This window comes from Eurytemora carolleeae, unplaced genomic scaffold (assembly GCF_000591075.1).
Source record: "Eurytemora carolleeae unplaced genomic scaffold, Eaff_2.0 scaffold2066, whole genome shotgun sequence".
NCBI classification, from domain to species: domain Eukaryota; kingdom Metazoa; phylum Arthropoda; class Copepoda; order Calanoida; family Temoridae; genus Eurytemora; species Eurytemora carolleeae.
Window position 1 is genome coordinate 1 of NW_019397984.1, and position 21794 is coordinate 21794.

General features: G+C 34.3%; 1 protein-coding gene across 2 annotated transcripts; it reads right to left on the bottom strand.

The window, feature by feature from the left end:
* Positions 1-2871: 2871 nt before the first annotated feature.
* Positions 2872-20330, bottom strand: LOC111716523 (uncharacterized; the record flags this gene model as incomplete). 2 transcript variants are annotated; one of them, XM_023492005.1, is given in 8 exon segments in its annotated part: positions 2872-2977; positions 3383-3466; positions 4727-4819; positions 4884-4953; positions 5048-5137; positions 5318-5376; positions 16036-16093; positions 20257-20330. In XM_023492005.1, coding segments are annotated over 6 exon segments (489 nt in total), but the record flags the coding sequence as incomplete, so codon positions are not given.
* Between the last annotated feature and the right edge of the window lie 1464 nt (positions 20331-21794).

A 21794-nucleotide genomic window follows, 5' to 3' on the forward strand; every position in this document is an offset into this window, starting at 1 on the left:
CACCCCCTTTTTTAAGGTAACCCAGTTTTAGTAATCGTTCTATATTAAGAACGGAATGGGGGGATGGAAACGTTCTTTGACTAAGAACGGAATGAGAGGGATGGAACCGTACTTTAAATAATAACGCCAAGAACGGAACGGAACGGAAGACTGTTCTTCTACTCAGAACGGAAAGGAACGGGACGGAACAGAACGGAAAGGAACGATACAAAAAAAGGAACGAGAACGGAACGATTTAGCTGAAGGCCCTCGTTCTAGAACGGAACAGAACGATTTTAAAAAAGTCGGAACGTGCCCAGCCCTACCTCAAATGTGATAAAATTAGTTTTTTAATAAATTCATATTAAAATGATTAAATTTATATTTGTTTAAATGCTCTAAAAGCCTGCTTGCGAACAGCTGCCTTCAGATGAATTAAATATTAGTCCAATTGATATAGCGTCATACCTGTAATTGTTATCAAAAGTATCCGAGGAGTATCCGAAAAGAGAGGATTAAGAGGAAATTCAAAAGTGTGGATATCTTATTCTGAATTTTTAAGTTGTAATAAACCAGAGATGGAATTTAAAGAATTTTAACCGCGGTTTAAATTTCCGCCAAAACCCGATTTAAATTAAGCGCCGGCTTAAATCTTGAAACATTTGATACAATTTTAAGTGGAACTAACCTAAAGTNTCTAAATGTATTATATGGTATATTTATCACTACACCACTTGTTTTTATATTTCAGAAAAAAATGCTTTTGGCAAGAAATAATTATTTTCATCTTTAAATGTCATGATTTTTTTTCTTAACATAAATACTTTAAATTTTGGTAAAACAATACTTTCAATCAGTTGTCACTGTTTTAGAGTAAAATGAAATTAATAAAGACAAATTTACGTAATTATATAAAAATGAAGTAAAATAAGTGTAATTTTTAAATAAAACATTGAAGAAATTGAATAATGAAAATAATTTGTGAATCGAGTTAAGGAGAAATCCCAATTTCCAAATATTTTTGCATATATTTCTTAAACTAATGATTATCAAAAAATTTTACATAAGATTTCGTGGATCTCCATATCGTCTGCAAATAGACATTCAAAAATGTGAAAATTCTACATCCCATCAAACAAAAACCCGTGAAGAACCCAAGATTATTTGGTGTATTTCACACGAGTGACCCGTCATTATCCCGTGATAATTCACGTGTTGTCGAGGTGATTGTCGACGATTTGATCACAAAGATTGTGAAAAGTAGATTTACCACGAGTATAACACAAGGAGGGTACGTGAATTAATCACGTGAATTATCAACCAGTTCTCCATCATGCTAATCTCGCTAAAAACCTGTGTTTTGTTTGTTGGGATAGTTCTGGCTAGTTTATCCATGCACGCTTTAACTAGCCTAATAAGAGCTATTCACACAAGCTATAGTAAAGGTTGTTTTTTCCAGAAGGAAACTCAATCACATAGAACATGGAGTCTAACCCCTCCCCCCCTCCTATTTTCTCTGTAAACTTGATGACCTAAGTCCTAAGAATTTTTCAGGAATTTCTGGAGAAGCATTCAGGGAAATTTCTCAGGAATTTCTTGGGTTGACATTCCGGAGAAATTCCCAGAAATTTCTCGAAACTAATTCTTTTATTAAATTACCCTCAAAGTCCATAAACATGGTGACCAGGTTCTAAGAATTTCTCAGGAATTTCCGGAGAAGTAATCAGGAGAAATTCTCAGGATTTTCTTGGGGTGAAATTCTGGAGAAATTCCCAGGAATTTCTCGAAACTAATCTCAGGAATTTCCGGAGAAGTATTCCACAGAAATTCTGAGGAATTTAGTGGGGAAAAATTCCTGGGAATTCTTCGGAATTGCTCAAAACTGAGTCTCAAAACTGTGATCCCACAAACATATCTCATCTTGGGGACCAATTCTGGGAAATTTCATGAGAATTTATGAAGAATCAGTTACAGGAAATGTTCCTTGAGAAATTCCTTGGAAATTCTTCAAAAAAAGTCACCACAGTTGGAGAATTTTGGGAAATTTCTCACTTTTGTTACTTGGAAAGTGTGCACACATAATGTAGGGCAAATTGGAGTTCATGAAATTTGCTATGCTGATAGTACCTTCTCAGTGTGAGAAAGAATCAAAGTGTGATAGAGCCATTTGCTTTGACCACTTCTTTGGGTTTCACATAATAATATGTTTTTTTTAAATAAACTATTTTTTTTTGCATTATTGTTTAATAATAATGTTTGAAATTAAAGAGTAAAAGTATTTTTAGGTAAATAATAGTTCCTATGGTCATCTATATAACATTTTAGTGACTTAATTTTGCCTTTTTCATAAATTTAGGAAAAATTCTGTATACCCGCCCTGCAGCAACTGCCGTGACTTATATGGCCACTCTAAAAATACCTAAAAAAACACCTTTGAAATTTTTTTTTGCATTTTACTTTTTTTCCTTGATCTAACCAATAATAAGTATTCTTAACTTAACTTAACTACAATGCCTGAAGTTTATCTCCTCAAAAAGCTAAAATAGTTTTGTAAATTTAAAAAATTAACTTTTAAAAATATTTTACTTTGCTTTAAACAACAATATCCAAATTCAATTCTCATGAAACTCTGAAAGGTTTTTTCTGCATATAAATTACAAATGAATATTCAAAATTGTATGATGTACTTGCTACAAACTAAAGTTGTAATAATATGTAATATAATGTTAAAATGTGTTAACACCAAGCTTTTGGAAATATAAATATCTTAAAATTATTTTTTTTAAATTTTTATTTAATATTACTCCATTTTTTACTTAACCACCTCTTTCACCACCCCATCACCTACTTTTTAACAGCAAAACATGTTTCTGACAAGTTTGAGTATTAGACCTGGTTTAGGGGATCCAGTATATGAGGGGTTCCAACAAATGCATCAACATCAGCGGTTATTATGATATCATTAGGTGATACAATATCAAGCTTGTATGCTAACATCCTGAAACAAGGGCTACCTAATTCATGTATACTAGGGTGAAACATACCATTGCAAACAGCCCTTGAGGGATTAAGAAATAAAGATTTAAGATTTTACTCATTTATAATAAGTTCACAATCCACATAAGTTCAAAATCAGGTTTACAAACAACAGCTGAGCATTGGCCATTTTTTTTAAAATCAGCTTATTTTTAAATTTTCTGTTTGGCCGGAGCCCAAATTTAAAGAATTAAGGCCTCAAATGCCTACTGCTGGTTCAAATTTAAACCACAGATTCAAATCCTTCCTTAATCTTTTACTTTACATCAGTGGTTCAAATTTGAACAAGCAGTAGAAAGTTAAGCGACTGCAGCTGAAATTTTTAATATTTGGTCTTGATTTCCTTTATCTGTATCAGCACCTGTACCTAGTAAGTTGGGAGGAGAGTACACATGGTAGATCATTTGTTTTGTTGAAGTAAACGAAAGCTCCATTCACCTCTAGACCTTTTCTAGAAAGGAATAGTATGGGGAATTTCCTTTCCTGAACTCTGTGAACATACAAAACATTTGAAAGAGATTTTGTTCAGTTTTACATCAAACCTTCACGTCTGGAAACATATTAATTGCTTGCAAAAATACTGAGAAACACATAATAATCATCAGAACCTAAATTTGTTCTTGCATATTACAGAGTTAAACATATTTGAAACAATTCAGGCTTAGTGCTACATTAAAACATGATAAACTACCATCGAGCCAATAATGGCTTTCAATTCAAGACTTCAAGACTTTTCTGGCATATTGTTTAAATTTGGGGATTTGTGTACTTTTTGTGACTTTTTTCATAATTCAATGGTTTCAATTTTTAAAATATTAATGATAAACAAAGTTTGTCTCGTTGATTGTAACTATGAATGAATAGCCATAAAGGAAAGTTAAAGGAATTTACTTTACTGAGGAATCCCAAGATCAAACATTGTGTGACCAAAATGGTTGAGGGAACCATGGTTAAGTAAAATTGTTAACTTTAAGTTGTTTACACTTGGGTTTTCAAAGTCTTACCATTGCACTTTATACATATATTAAATATCATATGTATGTATCCTTGTCTGAAGAAATATTTTGCTTAACTTTGGTCTTCTCCTCTGATAAAAATTTTAACATGTAGTAATATTATTTCTTGATCAAAAATCATTTTATGAATTACTAGCTGAAGGGCCCTGCGTTGCCATCGGAAAACAAATTTGAAAAAAGTATTTTTAAAAAAAAATGTTGAAAAAAAAGTTTCAAATTTTTTTTAGCCTCTGACATCCCCCGGACAACCATGAGTGTCCACAAAAAATTTTAGCCCAATCAATCCATCAGTTTGGCCAGTTATACACACATATATACATAGGAATGTCTTGTTTTATTATATATATTGAGCCCATAACTTTTTGTTATTTCTGACTTATAAAATTGACGATACTTCCTGTTCTCCAGCCACCTTTGCTGCACACTCCCCCATTTTAGTGCACTATTCATTCACATTGGACACAGTTGAAATCTCATCATAATTATAATGAACCAGTCTGAGCTCCCTGGCTATAATTTATATAAATTTGTCAGTTATTTTATTAATATGTATGTTTCTAATTTGTGGCCTAATAGAGGATTTGATTTGATTTGATTCTATTTCTAAACAATTTTTACCTAGTGATGGACAGAGTGAATTCATGAACATATTGTATTTGTAATATATTCATATTGTAAATGAAAATAATAATTACTTGTAATCCAGAAGTTCTGGGGATATGGATTCTGTATAGGAGATCTGAAGTATAGGCTGAGCTTCTGTAAGCTTGGACCACAAAGACACAGACCTGGATCAAATCAATCAATCAAATCAAATGGCAATTATTTTCTAATCATAAATCATGTGATGACCTGAGAGCCGCTTCTTTGTATGGAAATTCTTTTTTTCCATGAACTTGAGCATTTTGACCCCAGCATATACCTTATAGTTTACAAACAAGGATTAATATTTACATATGATATCTTAAGAAGAATATAAACCCTTTTGCTTATTTATAATAGTATTATATGATTACCCATAGATATCCAGACCCTAGGTTTAGCTGGTAAATATCTTGCACCAGGAGTAGAAGCATCTTCAGATAATGTATCACTGGGAGTCTCTCCTGAAAGTGTACTTTATAAAGTAAACAGTTTAATAGCAACCTTAGTCTAATTCTGATTAAAGCTTAATTTATAACATTTATTTTCCACATATCAATTACTGCTAAACAATGATTAAAACTTTACTAATTTACGTGGTTTGTCAGTATTACTATCTTTGTTCATAAATCAAATTTACTCACTGATTAGATAGTAAACTAAAACAACAGAAACAAAGGCAAATCCCATCCACTTGGTAGGCCTTGACAGATAATAAGATGTCATATCATATATCTGAAATTTTTTGAAGTTTTTATAGTTCACACAGTTATGTTTTACAGAGGTGTAGAGGGGGCAGTAGTATATATATCGATTATGTAATAATAAGAAAGCTGGTTTGTGAAAAAATCCAGCCATGAAACCAAATTTGATGAATTTGCTAGTTCAGATTTGAATCCCTGATTCAAATAATTCAAGGGTGTATACAGGCAGCCCCTAGAACTCAGAGCTTTCACACTTGTCCAATCTTAAACTGAAGAACAGGACAAAGATAGTTTGCTGTTTAGAAGTTTGAGGGGTTCCCCCAACCAAAAAAAAAACATATTATAGCAATGCTGTAACCTTACTTTCCCTTTTAAGTTTAAAGAGTCTTGTTTGAAGGAGAGATAAAGTAGTACTTGAAGGTTGATTGGACTGTATGTGTACCTTTAAAGTATCTTATACTTGTGCGACTTTTATGACTGATATCCAAGAAGCTAAATATTACACTTCAAACTTACCCCCCCCCCCCTAGGAGCTCCTAAAGTAAAGAATTTCAAAGTAAAGAATTTCAAAAAGGAAAATTACAAAAAAAAGAATGGATACAAATTTTCAATATCGAAATATCAGACAGTTTCCTAAACTGAATACCATAACCCATAAAAAAAAGTATGCCCGATCTTCTATAAGCCAAATATTTTAAATTTACAGTTCAAATTTTGGAACTTCCTGGGGGGGGGGGCAAACATTTTTTTTGCACTTCGCTCAATTTTTGCCCCCCCCAGGATTTTTTTCTGGTTGTATATGCCCTTGTTCAAATCCTTCCTGAATCTTTAACTGTGAATTGGTGTCTCAAATTCAAACTGGCAGGCAGCAGGTAGTAAACCAGGTAGCTCAAATGCATTAAATTTGGTCCCAGGGTAAGAAGAAAAGATATTGAAATTAAAAGAGCTTTTTTAAAAGCTATTTTTAAATGTGCCAAGATTCAAAAGATTTAAAAGAATAATCTAAATAACAGCAAGCTTTGCTTAAAAACAAATGCTAGTAGGAAAATGTGAAACAATACGTTTAAGGTACAAATTTAATAGGAAATTCAAAAAAATTAGTTAAATCTAAATTTTATATGGCATTTAATCCATATCAGCAAGTTGTCCAGTCTAAATGATCTGTAGGCCAGGGGAGCCCAGGACAAATATCTTAGGGTTGCAGTTGCATATCACCAATGGTACCATTAGAGTAGGCGGTCCCTAATATAAAATATCTAGGGTTTAAAATTTGATTTCATATAGCTTAAAATACAAAGAATTAGGAATGGGCAAAAAAAATTAAACAAAAATCTTTTTGGCATTATCATTAAGATATAAGTCTAAAAAGGATTTTCAGAATTTTTAAAAACTTGCTGGAAAATAATGGAATATTGGCAAGCCCAACATAAAACTAACTGTAACATATTGAAAAAAGTGCCAATGCAGGATGCCCTGCTTAAAAAAAAATTATAATTTTCCTCTGTGTGGGCCAAGGATTATTACATGGGACTGATGAGAGATCACAGTGATAAGAATCATGCATGCAAGCTTCATTTTTTACATTAGGCCACACTAACCATGCCATTTCAAATATGCAAAAAGTTTTGAAAAATTTTAATGAAGAAAAAATAAAAATAAGCAAATTTCTTTTGATGGGTATTATGCAAATAATTTGCAAAAAATGCTCTGCAAAACTTGTGCAATCCGTTTCCTTATGTAATAGGCTTTCAAAAATGCTAAAAGTTATTAAAATCTGACAATTAACTGAAAAAGGGTCACAACAAATATTTAATTTGTTACAGGAAAAAGTAATCATTCAGGAAGTGTACTTGAGGGTTCAGGCAGTAAGTATAAAAGCCTGGTTACAGACCTAAAGGCAGGGCTCTGGGTATTTAGTAGGGTTTCCAGTCAACATTTTTTGCATCAAAATTGTGCAAAAATTGTGCAAACATTTGCTTACGTTACAAGTAAAAATTGCACAAAATTTCAATGTTTTTGCACATTGATGCGCAAAAGGCTATTTTGCGCAAATTCTGATGAAATCTTGGTATTTGCGTATTTAGTTATTTCCTGCTATTTCGTTATTTTAGTTATTTTGTTAAATTTTGAGAAACAATTCCAGGAAATGATGAATAAATTTAAAATCATACCAATCAGAGGCCTGGCCCGTAAACTTTACTCCAACTCCTGAAGCCTGCTTGGCGCTTACACATGCAGGCTGAATGCAGAATGAGCCCCACTTCTCAGGTTTTAAATCAACAGACCATACCGACTTTTATACCGTTTATCGGCGATCAATCTCAAGTAGGATCTGGTTACACACAAATTAATTAATCATAATCGCATTTTTTTAAGAATGCGTTCTATGTGTTTGATCTTTTTTAAAGGCAACCGTCACAATGACAGTCTGAATTTTTATAGAGTAGACTTCCTGTGGGCTGTGCGCACATTTTCTATTTTAACCACAGGGGCTGAATTTCAAGAATTTGAGTCGCAGCGTAAAGTTGAGAAGGGGCTCTAATATGGTTGGTTCCACTTAACATTGTATTCAATGTTTCAAGATCTAATATGGCTCTCAATTGAAACCTGTTTTTGTCGTATTTGAGACAGGGCTCAAAATAATTAAATTTTGGACTCAGAGATAAGAGAGTTACAGAGATCAATGTAGGGATCATGGCATGCTATAGATGTAAATAGCCCCAAAATCAAAATTTGGGTTATATGTCATTTTTTCCGTGCCTCTGTGCGCCTTCCAAAATTAAATAAAACAAGTTCAAATCAATCTTTCAACTTAGTTAAAACACATGAAAATCACATTTGAAAAAAAAATCAATAATGTACGTGTGTTAACATAAATTCGAAAATATAAGGAAGACGATTTTACCGACCCAATATGCCTCTGTTAATTCTCTAAATGCGTGTGTACACAGGAACCACGAAATGAAGCAAGCACGCCCCACATGTCAAATCCCCGCTCACCTAGCTCACACTTCATCCCAGCGTCAGTTAGCTTTAGAATGTCGAGATGCGAACACCTCTAACATGGAGCTTTAGACAAATATAAATGATAAATATAATGTTATAAACTGAAAAATTTATGTCAGTTAAAATATTTCATTTTACTACAATAAACTTTTAGTTTCTAAAAGATGAGCAGAGACACCAAGTGTTGTAATTTTGCAACTCTCTTAAATTGAAACATGAAGTTCTTCCCATGATATCTCAAATATTTTATGCATGATGTTTAGAAGAATTAAAATCTAGATATTCTGGCATTACATTACTCATGATTAACACGTTTGGAATATGCAAGATCTTGCACTGGTGTCTTTGCTACCAGCACAACATGTGAAAAAATAACAAGAATTGAACTATAGAAATATCTCAAATATATTACATGTGATAATTAGGAGAATTAAAATCTGAAAATTCTGGCATTGCATTATTTGAGTTTAGCACGATAGGAATATGCAAGATCTTGCACTGGTTTATTTTGCTATGTGTACAACATGTGAAATAACGACAAGAATTTTCAAAGAATATTTTGTGTTTTTTACCCGTGCTGTACACAGGAGGAATCTTCAAGATTGTGAAAAGTAGATTTACCACGAGTATAACACAAAGAGGGTCTGTGAATTAATCACGTGAATTATCAACCAGTTCTCCATCATGTTAATCTTTTTGAAAACCTGTGTTTTGTTTGTTGGGGAGCTATTTAAAACTAATAACGACTTCATGTTAAAGATCAACAATTGATCGGAGATACAGAAGCCCAAAGCGGTCCCTGAAAACATGCATAAAATTGGATTACCGGTTATTTCATTTCAAACGACAGCACACATTGTGTATGTCTTGTTTTTATTTCAAATCACGCTCTGGTATGCTATCTTATTATATAGAATGTAAATTTTTTGTTGGAATTGCAGTTTTGTCAATATTTGAATAGATAATGTTGTTCTTTAAATTCATCCAATCTTAACTACAAAAAAGAGAACTCTATTCTCAGCAGTACTATTACTCTTATTAATTCCATAGTTCAAAATACTTGAAAAAGTTTTTTTTCTTCCTAAGAAACAAATTTTAATCCTGTTCGAAAACTAATCTATGAACCTTTTGATCTAAAAGGAATTTCATCTAAGAGTAATCTGATCTAATGAGAATTTAATCTAAAAAACGTGGAAATTGATCTAAAATTTTTTTTTAGATCTAAGTCTGCATTTTTCTGAAAATTTTTGAAATTTGATCTAAAAAATGTGAAATCTGATCTAAAATATTTTTTTTCAAATTTGAGTTTCCTGTTCATTTTTATATATTTGTGATTTTGATCTAAGATAAGTGTAATTTGATCTAAAATATGTAAAATGTGATCTAAATTTTTTTTTCAAAAAATATATATTTCCCATAACCATTTTGCTTCAAATCCTTAACTTTATTTGCTTAAAATATGGAATTTGATCTAAAAAGTTTTAACTTTGATCTAAAATTTGTTAACTTTGATCTAAAAAATGTAGACTTTAATCTAAAATTTATAATTTGATTAAAAATATTAGATTAAAAGTTTAAAAGTTACAGAGTAGGGTACAGGTTTGAGGAGAGTAGGGTTCAGGATAGAGAAGAGTAGGTTTCAGGTCAGAGGAGAGTAGGGTGCAGGTTAGAGGAAAGTAGGGAACAGATGAGAGAAGAGTAGAGTTCAGGTTACAGAAGAGTAGGGTTCAGGTTGTAGAAGAGTAGGTTTCAGGTTAGAGGAAAGTAGGGTTCAGATAAGAGGAGATTAGGGTTCAGGTTAGAGGAGAGTAGGGTTCAGGTTAAAGGAAAGTAGGATTAAGGTTAGAGAAGAGTAGGGTTCAGGTTAAAGAAGATTGGGATTCAGATTAGAGAGAGTAGGGTTCAGGTTAGAGGAGAGTAGGGTACAGGTTAGAAAAGAGTAGGGTTCAGGTAAGTGAAGAGTATGGTACAGGTTAGAGAAGAGTGGGGTTCAGGTTAGAGAAGTGTAGGGTTCAGGTTAGAGAAGAGTACGGTTCAGGTTAGAAGAGAGTAGGTTACAGCTTAGAGAAGAGTAGGGTTCAGGTTAGAGAAGAGTAGGGTACAGGTTAGAGAAGAGTAGGGTTAGAGGAGAGTAGGATTCAGGTTAGAGAAGAGTATTATTCAGGTTAGAGGAGAGTAGGGTACAGGTTAGAGAAGAGTACGGTTCAGGTTAGAAGAGAGTAGGGTACAGCTTAGAGAAGAGTATGGTTCAGGTTAGAGAAGAATAGGGTACAGGTTAATGAAGAGTAGGGTTCAGGTTAGAGGAGAGTATTATTCAGGTTAGAGAANACGTTTTTGCTAAATAAAATGATATTTTTCAATTGAAATCAAAGTTTTTAACAAAGCTGAAAGATGTGATTGAAAATGCACTGGCGCAAGGAAAAACATGGATTGCTGATTTTTTTCAAGTGTGATTTTATTTTGATTCAAGATTATCACAAATAAAAGAAAAGATTCTATGATAACGCACAGACGCACGGAAATATTGACATTTAACCCAAATTTTGATTTTGGGGCAGTTTACACCAATACCATGGCATGTGCATTACCTAGTAACAATCCACAATATTCAGATTTCCTTAGGGGGTATAAATTCCACTGGAGAGATTCAGATATCCTTCCTAGGGGGTTAAGATATCCTTCAGAGAAACTTCCTATGGAATCAAATATTTATCCAGGATATGTATAATACCACTAGAAAGATTCAGATATCCTTTTTGGGGGGTTTAAAGTTACACTGGAGGAATATAGATATCCTTCCTGGGCATTTTACATTCAATTGGAATTATAAACCCCAAGGATGGATTTCTGAATCCTTCCAATAGAAAAAACCCTCCAGGAAAAATATCTGAATCCCTCCTTCGAAAATCAAAACTCCTCCAGTGCAGTGGTTGAAAAAGTACAAAAAAAGAAGGAAAAGAGAAAATGAAGAAAAAGGAGTAAAGGAAGGAGAAACACGGAATAAGAAAAGAATGAAGAAGAAAGATATTAACCTAAGGAAATAGAGTGTGAAAGAAGGAGAAAGAGGAAAAAAATTTGAAAATGTAAGATGAAATCAACAGCTTATGAATAATCTGTATTAAAACTAATTATTATCCTCACGTTTAAGGGTCACTGCCTAAGGGTCACTGTCTATCATTATAGAGAGGGAGAGGTGTTTTCCATCCCTGCCCCTCTGTTGTTTTGTTCTAAATTATTTGAAAACGGCTTTCATTAGAATTATAAAACTTCTTCACTTTCCAACTTTGTAAGCTAAATTTGGATTTTTTTTAAATCGACAAAAAAATTTAATAAATCCACAATTTATTTTATTATTGTTTGATAATTTAAGAAGGGAAAATCACTGCACTGGGAAGAAAGAAACTGAGCATTCAAATATTCAAATTTAATTATTTATGATTAAAAAAGATGGGGTTTAGTTCTTGAGTATTTTGAAACCAATTCGTAAATGACGCAAGAAAATCCAGAATGTTCAAATTTTTAAGATTTGTCTTTGTTCTGAAGAATTCTTCAAATAAACTTTAGATCTATTTTGAACTTTATTCTGACCCATTAAACGAAAACCCGTGAAGAACACAAGATTTTTTGGTGTATTTCACTCGAGTGACTGCTCAATATCCTGTGATAATTCATGTGTTGTCGAGGTGATTGTCAAGGATTTGATCACGGGTCTAGGACCGAGATTTTACACAGTGAAAACTTGAGTTTATTTCACGAGATGAACACAGGATGTTTACATGAGAAAATTATTTTCCTCCTATTTACTTAAATTACATTTTTAAAAAACCCCAGGAGAGGGGGGATATATAATTGATTTCTGATATAAAAATATATTATAAAATATACTGTGTAACAGAATATAATCATTACAAACTGTTTAGAAACTAAACATTTTAGTTAATATCTTTTACATTAAGCATCTTGAACATTTAAACTTTAAACTATTCTTATCACAAAATAATATTTCAAGTCTAAATAATGTTTAATTATGTTAATGTGTTCATAAATGTAAGAATGCTCCTTCCTTTATATATCTAAAAGATTGATATTCCAAAAAGGGGTTGTTGAGAACTGCAATACAAAATTCAACTTTTCTATACTCTGCTCATGTTTGTATAGTATAGTCGGTCAACCCGAGCAGACGTGTGTGTGTGAGCTCCAGATGACTGGTTAACTGGGAATTCTACCCTATAGACAATATGTCAAACCTGTCACTCTGAACCGTTAACACAAACATAAAAAATGGCGAATCTTCTTCTTACCCTAGTTACACTTTTAAAGTACTGTGCTCTATCAATCAATAGTGAAGATTTATCAGTGCTTGATTCATCACTGAAACGTAAACTGTCACCTCTTCACCATCATATTTCAAGATGTACCGATCCAGCAGATTTAGCAACATTAGGAGACCAGCTTCCCATTCTGCTTACAGAATTCCTGGAAAAAAACAAAGAACTGTTTGCTGATGAGAAAAACAGCATTCAAAAGGTTTTATCTCCCATCCTAATAAGACCCTCACAGAACTTCAACATCTTAAAAAAGTTTTGAGAAAGAAAGCCTTTTCCTGAGCCGGCACTGATGAGGACAGGAAAAAGTTCCATTCCTGTCTGAAAGCAATTAGTGAGCTTAAAAAAGTTGAAAAAAGAAGACTCCTTCTCAAAACTACCACACACCAAGAAAAATTGTTTCACAAAAACCATTGGGAATTTTCTAAATAAGCTGTCAAGGGATCATTACTGCAGGAGAAATTGAAACCAACCTTTGACCTAGGATTTGCAAACACCTACTACTCAGAAAAATACAGCACACCCGGTATCATAGACTTGAACAATTTAAACTGGTTCCCCTTTTTGTCAATAACTCATGAATCTCCAAATTTCGANTTTGTGAAATATTAAACGTCGTCATATTAATTCTTGAATCTAATAATTTAGAAGAAAAAAATAACAAGTTCAATCCAAAATAGATAAATAAATATATCTATTTTATACCTATACAAATATCACCGGCGTGTTCAGAGGGGGGGGGGGATCAGTCCCTCCTCCCCTTTGTCAGTGAAATCTTCAGTAAAAAGTAACTCAAAATTGTGTTCTACAATTCGATTTTATTGTCTTAATTGCATAATCAAATAAAGGGTAATTAAAAATAATGCTAAAAGTTCCTTTAATTAAAGGATAACTCAAATTAATAGTTACTGCCCCTTAGATCAAAGTGTAATTAGATTATGTTGATTGTGAAGTGATTAAAGTTGTAATCTTTATATCATTCAAATTCCAAATGTAAATCCTAGGGACGTCAAGGTTCATTTGCCCCTTCTCTATTAAGGGAAAATGCCAGTACCAGTTTCAAAAGCTGTCCCTTTCTTTATTTCTTACTTTATTCATATAGTTCAATGTCTATCTCTCAGAGTATGCATAAATAGGGTTCATTTATTAGTTTGTACTGTGAACCTACAATCATTGTATATAGAGTGTAAATAAGTTTGTTGAACTCAGAGATGTTATGATCACAGTTATCCGTTAGAAGAGAAATTTCCAGTAAGGAATACTGAGTCAACAAACAACAACAGATTCAAACCCGCTTATCTTGTATCTATGCCAAGATAGAATAAAAGGATTTTTGTCTCACAACATTCTGTTTGGAAATTCATAAATCTCTGGTGTAATTTAGTAGCTCCCTCAACTCCTGTTCTGTCTCTAACTAGGCAGCTCACTCAACTCAATATCTCGTTTAGTTGCTCCTTGATATCCTGGATGATACTGTAGCTGCTTCTAATGTCTCTCAAATCCAGCTATTCCTAGAGCCTCTGATATGTTAGCTGTACATTACTGAGCTGCTTCTTGATTCTCTGATATGTTAGCTGTACATTACTGAGCTGCTCCTTGATAATGAGATATGTCCACGATATCCACAGGTGCACCTAGAGTATGAGATGTGTCCATGATATCCTTAGCAGCTCCTAGAGCATGAGATATGTCCATTGTCAAAGATATCCACAGCTGCTTCAGGAGTATGAGATATGTCCACAATATCCACAGCTGCTCCAAGAGAATGAGATATGTCCAAGATATCCACAGCTGCTCCTAGAGTATGAAATATGTCCAAGTTATCCACCGCTGCTCCTAGAGTATGAGATATGTCAAAGATATCCACAGCTGATCCTAGAGAATGAGATGTGTCCAAGTTATCCACTGCTGCTCCTAGAGTATTAGATATGTCCAAGATATCCACAGCTGCTTCTACTATCTGAGATGCTCCCACTAGCTGAGATGTTTCCACTACATTCCCAGCTTCTACAATAATTGTGTGAAGAGCTACTTGTGAAGAGCAAAATATATTTATATAAAAAGTTATCATATATGTTTCTTTTAGAGTCCTAGGTCTGGAGGGATGCTCCAGTTCTTCTCTATATCCTGGCTTTCCTAGTTCCTGGATATCTTAGTTATCTCCTATATCCTTATTAGTATTTTAGACGGGCTAGTGCAAGAGCAATTGGTCCAGTCCCAGAAACTAAAAGATATATATCTCTTGATGAGATTGAGTGAATTTCCTATTCCTGACTTAATCATCTAGCTGCTCCAGACATTCGAAGACGGAAGAGCTGTGTACAAAGAGCAATGTCTCCAATCCCAGGATGGAATAGCATTAGGTATCCTGAATGACCTCATTCATATCTGGAGGATGATAGATCATGTCCTCATAGATCTTCGTTGTTATCATCATTGTTATCATCATTGTTATTATTGTTGTTATCACCATTGTTATCATCATTGTTATCATCATGGTTATCATCAGTAGATCTGTGAAGAGCTGTTCCAAAATGAGTGGTGTCTCTGTTCTCAGAATCCTGGGTATCCTAGTACTCCTATTTTTCCTGGAGTCTTATATCTTACTTGATCTTCTAGCTGCTTCTTATAGTTGCAGAGCTGTTTATTGAGATCAACGTCCCCAATATACAAGGAAGCAGCATCTAATAAGTCTTATAATTGAAGAGCTGTCTATCAAGATCAGCGTCAGCGAGATCTAAGCTTTATTGAGTTTCTAAAGTTTTGGACTCCTGTCTATATATATTCGCTCTCAATTTTATCAATGTGATGAACAGAGTATTTAGATTTAATTATTCCACAGTCATTCATCTAAATTCACGGGTCATTCATCTGAATATTACACCATGCTGTAAATACTGCAATTGTCCCTTTAATCAAAGTGTAAAAAGATTATCTTGATTGTCCCTTTAATTAGAGTGTAAGTAGATTATGTTGATTGTCCCTTTAATCAAAGTGTAAACAGATTATGTTGATTGTCCCTTTAATTAAAGTGTAAGTAGATTATGTTGATTGTCCCTTTAATCAAAGTGTAAGTAGATTATGTTGATTGTCCCTTTAATCAAAGTGTAAGTAGATTATGTTGATTGTCCCATTAATCAAAGTGTGAATAGATTATGTTGATTGTCCCTTTAATCGAAGTGTAACTAGATTATCTAGCTTGTCCCTTTTATCAAAGTGTAAGTAGATTATGATGATTACCCCTTTAATTGAAGTGTAACTAGTTTACGCTGATTGTCCCGTTAAACAAAGTGTAACAAGATTCAGTTGATTGTCCCTTTAATTTACCTGAAACTTTACAAGTATGATAAGCTAACCCACGACCAGTATAACTCTCTTCTAAAAACTATGTAATTTCGTGAAGAAGTTGTAAAACTTTTTATGTTTTGAAAAGATTTTTGTTCAAAAATATTACAAAAGCATAAAAAAATCCGTTTAATAAAAAAAGAATTTAAAAAACTGCTAATGAAAGAACAACTAACGGGCAATTTCGATAACTTTTTTGAAAAAGAAGTGACTTGTCCAACGGGTATATCAACAATTTCAGAGGACTTTGTCATGAAAAAGAAAAGATCATTAATTGTTTAATTTTTATGTAAATTTTGCATCCTTAATTTAACGAACCGATTTGAAAGTGTCAAGGAGCCCTGTCTAATCTGACCCTTCTTCAAGGTATACCTATCTACTCTGACCCTTTAGGCATACCTGTCCACTCTGACCCTTTTAGGTATACCTGTCTACTCTGAACCTTCAAGGTATACTTGTCTACTCTGACCCTTTAAGCATACCTGTCCACTCTGATCCTTCAAGGTATACCTGTCTACTCTGACCCTTTAAGCATACCTGTCCACTCTGATCCGTCAAGGTATACCTGTCTACTCTGACCCTTTAAGCATACCTGTCAACTCTGATCCTTCAAGGGTTACTTGTCTACTCTGAACCTTCAAGGTCTACCTGTCTACTCTGACCATTCATGGTATACCTGTGTACTCTGAACCTTCAAGGTATACCTGTCTACTCTGAACCTTCAAGGTATACCTGTCTACTCTGAACCTTCAAGGCATACCTGTCTACTCTGACCCTTTTAGGTATACCTGTCTACTCTGAACCTTCAAGGTATACCTGTCTACTCTGAACCTTCAAGGTATGCCTGTCGACTCTGATCCTTCAAGGTCTACTTGTCTACTCTGAACCTTCAAGGTCTATCTGTCTATTCTGACCCTTTAAGCATACCTGTCCACTCTGATCCTTCAAGGTATATCTGTCTACTCTGACCCTTTCAGCATACCTGTCCACTCTGATCCTTCAAGGTATACCTGTCTACTCTGACCCTTTTAGGTATACCTGTCTACTCTGAACCTTCAAGGTATACCTGTCTACTCTGAACCTTCAAGGTATACCTGTCTACTCTGACCCTTTTAGGTATACCTGTCTACTCTGAACCTTCAAGGTATACCTGTCTACTCTGAACCTTCAAGGTATACCTGTCTACTCTGAACCTTCAAGGTATGCCTGTCAACTCTGATCCTTCAAGGTATACCTGTCTACTCTGAACCTTCAAGGTATGCCTGTCAACTCTGATCCTTCAAGGTCTACTTGTCTACTCTGAACCTTCAAGGTCTATCTGTCTACTCTGACCATTCATGGTAAACATGTCTACTCTGATTCATCAAGGTATACCTGTCTACTCGGAACCTTCAAGGTATGCCTGTCAACGCTGATCCTGCAAGGGTTACTTGTCTACTCTGAACCTTCAAGGTCTACCTGTCTACTCTGACCATTCATGGTACAGCTGTCTACTCTGAACCTTAAAGGTATACCTGTGTACTCTGAAACTTCAAGGCATACCTGTCTACTCTGAACCTTCAAGGTATACCTGTCTATTCTGACCCTTTAAGCATACCTGTCCACTCTGATCCTTCAAGGTATACCTGTCTACTCTGACACTTTAAGCATACCTGTCCACTCTGATCCTTCAAGGGATACCTGTCTACTCTGACCCTTTTAGGTGTATCTGTCTACTCTGAACCTTCAAGGTATACCTGTCAACTCTGATCCTTCAAGGTATACCAGTCAACTCTGAACCTTCAATGATTGCCTGTCAGCTCTGATCCTTCAAGGTCTACTTGTCTACTCTGAACCTTCAAGGTCTACCTGTCTACTCTGACCATTCATGGTATACCTGTTTACTCAGAACCTTCAAGGTATACCTGTCTACTCTGAACCTTCAAGGTATGCCTGTCAACGCTGATCCTTCAAGGTATACCTGTCTACTCTGAACCTTCAAGGTATGCCTGTCAACTCTGATTCTTCAAGGGTTACTTGTCTACTCTGAAACTTCAAGGTCTACCTGTCTACTCTGACCATTCATGGTATACCTGTGTACTCTGAACCTTCAAGGTATACCTGTCTACTCTGAACCTTCAAGGTATACCTGTCTACTCTGAACCTTCAAGGTATAGCCGTCTACTCTGAACCTTCAAGGTATACCTGTCTACTGTGACCCTTCTAGGTATACCTGTCCATTGTAACTCTTCTAGTTATACCTGTCTACTCTAAACCTTCAAGGTCTACCTGTCTACTCTGACCCTTTAAGGTATTCGTGTCTACTCTGAACCTTCAAGGTCTACTTGTCTATTCTGACCCTTCATGGTATACCTGTCTGCTCTGAACCTTCGAGGTATACCTGTCTAATCTATTACTTCAAGGTATAACTGTCTTCTCTTACCCTTCAAGGTCTACCTATCTACTCTGACCCTTCATGGTATACCTGTCTACTCTGAACCTTCAAGGTATACCTGTCTACTCTGACCATTCATGGTATACCTGTCTACTCTGAACCTTCATGGTATACCTGTCTTCTCTGAACCTTCAAGGTATAGCCGTCTACTCTGAACCTTCAAGGTATACCTGTCTATTCTGACCCTTCAAGGTATACCTGTCTACTCTAACTCTTCTAGTTATACCTGTCTACTCTAAATCTTCAAGGTCTACCTGTCTACTCTGACCCTTTAAGGTATACATGTCTACTCTATTACTTCAAGTTATAACTGTCTTCTCTTACCCTTCAAGGTCTACCTGTCTACTCTGACCCTTCATGGTATACCTGCCTACTCTGAACCTTCAAGGAATTCCTGTCTACTCTGAACCCTCTAGGTTTACCTGTCTACTCTGAACCTTAAAGGTATACCTGTCTATTCTGACCCTACAAGGTATACTTGCCTACTCTGAACCTTCAAGGTATACCTTTCTACACTGACTCATCAAGGTAATACACTAACCCTTCAAGGTATACCTGTCTACTCTGATCCTTCAGGGTATACCTGTCTACTCTGATTCTTCAAGGTACACCTGTCTACTAATACCCTTCAAGGAAAACCTGTTTACTCTAACCCTTCAAGGTATACCTGTCTACTAACACCCTTCAAGGTATACCTGTCTACTCTGATCCTTCAAGTTATACCTGTCTACTCTGATCCTTTAAGGAATTCTTGTGTACTCTGAACCTTCAAGGTATACTCGTCTACTAATACCCTTCAAGGTATACCTGTCTACTCTAACACTTCAAGATATACCTGTTTACTCTCCCCCTTTAAGGTATTCCTTTCTACTCTGATCTTTCAAGGTTTTCTAGGAGTACCTGTCTACTCTGATCCATATTCTTACTATCAAGGTTAACTTGTCTAATCAGATCCTTCTTAAAGGTAAACCTGTCTACACTGACCTTTCTTCAAGGTATACCTGTCTACTCTGACACTTGCAGGTACACCCGTCCACTTTGACCATTCAACTTATTGCACAGTTCAAGGTATACCAGTCTTCTCTGAACCTTAAAGGTATACCTGCTTACTCTGACCCTTTAAGGTATACTGTTTACTCTGACCCTTCAAGGTACACCTGTCTACTCCAACACTTCAAGGTATACCTCTCTACTGTAACCCTTCAACTTATTGCACAGTTCAAGGTATACATGTCTTCTCTGAATCTAAGAGGTATACCTGTGTACTATGACCCTTTAAGGAAAACCTGTTTACTCTGACCCTTCAAGGTATATGTGTCCACTCTGACCCTTCAAGGTATACATGTCTACAGGGCTGGGCACAGTTCTGTTATGGAACACAGATTTTCAAATTAATGGAAGTGTTGGTTAAGGAAGGGCAAAAATCATTTTTTTTAAAGCCTTAATGGAACGTATTATCCATTTATGAAAAAAAATTAACAGCTAAAAACGATTAAGGAATGGATTTTTTTTTAACGGTGAATTTCGTAATTTTTTTTTTTTCAACCTGAAATTGCATTTAACTTGTGAAAAAAAGAATTTTAACGTGTTTTGAATGTCATCTTCTGTGTTCAAAAGCTTAATGTTAATGTTAATGACTGCGCCATTAACAATTTATTCAATTGTTCACAAAATCTTTTTCCGCGCTGTGCGCTATTAACAATTTACTTTTACCTGTCTACTCTGACCCTTCAAGGTATAACTGTCTAGGCTGACCCTTCTAGATATACCTGTCAGAGCATAGTAAAGAATGTAGAGGAAAGCAAGAGATACTGCGATTTGATTATCATACTCCTTGTTAACATTACTATCTGAATTGAAAAGTACTATGGAAGTAATTTTAATAATCTTTTATTTATAGATTTACAACAGTACCCATTTAACCAATAATGATGATAATAACCAGTAATTATGATAAAGGTATCGTTGTTATTCTTTGAAATATGACAATTCATATTAGTGTCTGCTCCCAAAATCCGAAATCTCTTTTTTAAGGGAAAGTACTATTATTATTATAAGCATTGTCTTCATCAGATAAAAGTTTAAAGGGTAAGTAAGGGTAAGAGTAAAACAATTGTTGAAGTTTATTGTTGACATTAAGTCTTTATTTAGTACAATTATTTTATTATTTCTAACAATTTAATTTAGAGTTTACATTAAGGAATTGAGTTTTTGTCACAAACTCTGATTTTCTTATCCCTTTATCTTTGCATTTCAATGTCAGAGACCTTAGATATTTCAAACTCTGAATTATTTAAGTTCAAATAATAGGAACAGATGTATGTAAATAAATAAATTTTTATGATGTGCATTTGAATTTTGTATATTTATATATCGTATTATATATTTTATAAAGATACTTGTTTTATAAGTATAATTAAAGAGTTAATATCACAAAATTCTCATAGTCCTGGCATTTACAAAATGTGGTCAGCCTTTTTTGTGTTTTCAATATTGCCGGAGATTTAAAGTACAAAAAAGGCAGACCACGCAAATTTGTGATTATTAAGTCGTCTTCCTATTGTAAAGATTTGTGTGCGGTACATGCTGTATATAATTGTGAAGTGTACACAGACCAATTAAGAAATAGATGTTTAAGCATAATAAGGCCGAATTTAAAGAATTTGAGCCGTAGCTAAAATTTAACAACTGGCTCAAATATGTTGGTTCCACTTAAAATATATTATTCAAAGTTTCAATGTTTTCGTTTTTTTTGGCGAATTTGAGACTAGGTTTTTATCAAAATTTTAAACCTCATTTTCGCGAAATTTTCGATCTCATTTTTGCAAAAATTTCGTCCATTTTTGCAAAAATTTCGTCCATTTTTGCAAAAGTTTCGTCCATTTTCGCGAAATTTTCGTTCAATACAAATCTATTATAAAAATCGTATGTATGAAAACTGATACAATAAAATGTTTATCAGTGATTTTGTGCATTACGTTTTACATCTTTAAGTGTTCAGCGTTGCATCTTGAATATACAGGGTTACGCAAAAAGGACAAGACTTTAATGACAACCTAAAAAATCTGTAAAATCACGGCTTTGGGGGGGGGGGCTGTGTTTCTCCCCCTCTGTTATTTTTTTCTAACTAACTCAAAACGTCATGCATTAGAACTTCCTCACTTTTTCAACATCATGGTTGTGAAAAAATGTAGGCAATTATTATAATGCAAAGGGTAGGGGGTGGTAGGGTTTCCGGCGAATTAATTGTTTCCTGAAAAAATGCAAAAATGTTTCGGTCGCATTTTGCAAACTTATTTGTAAAATT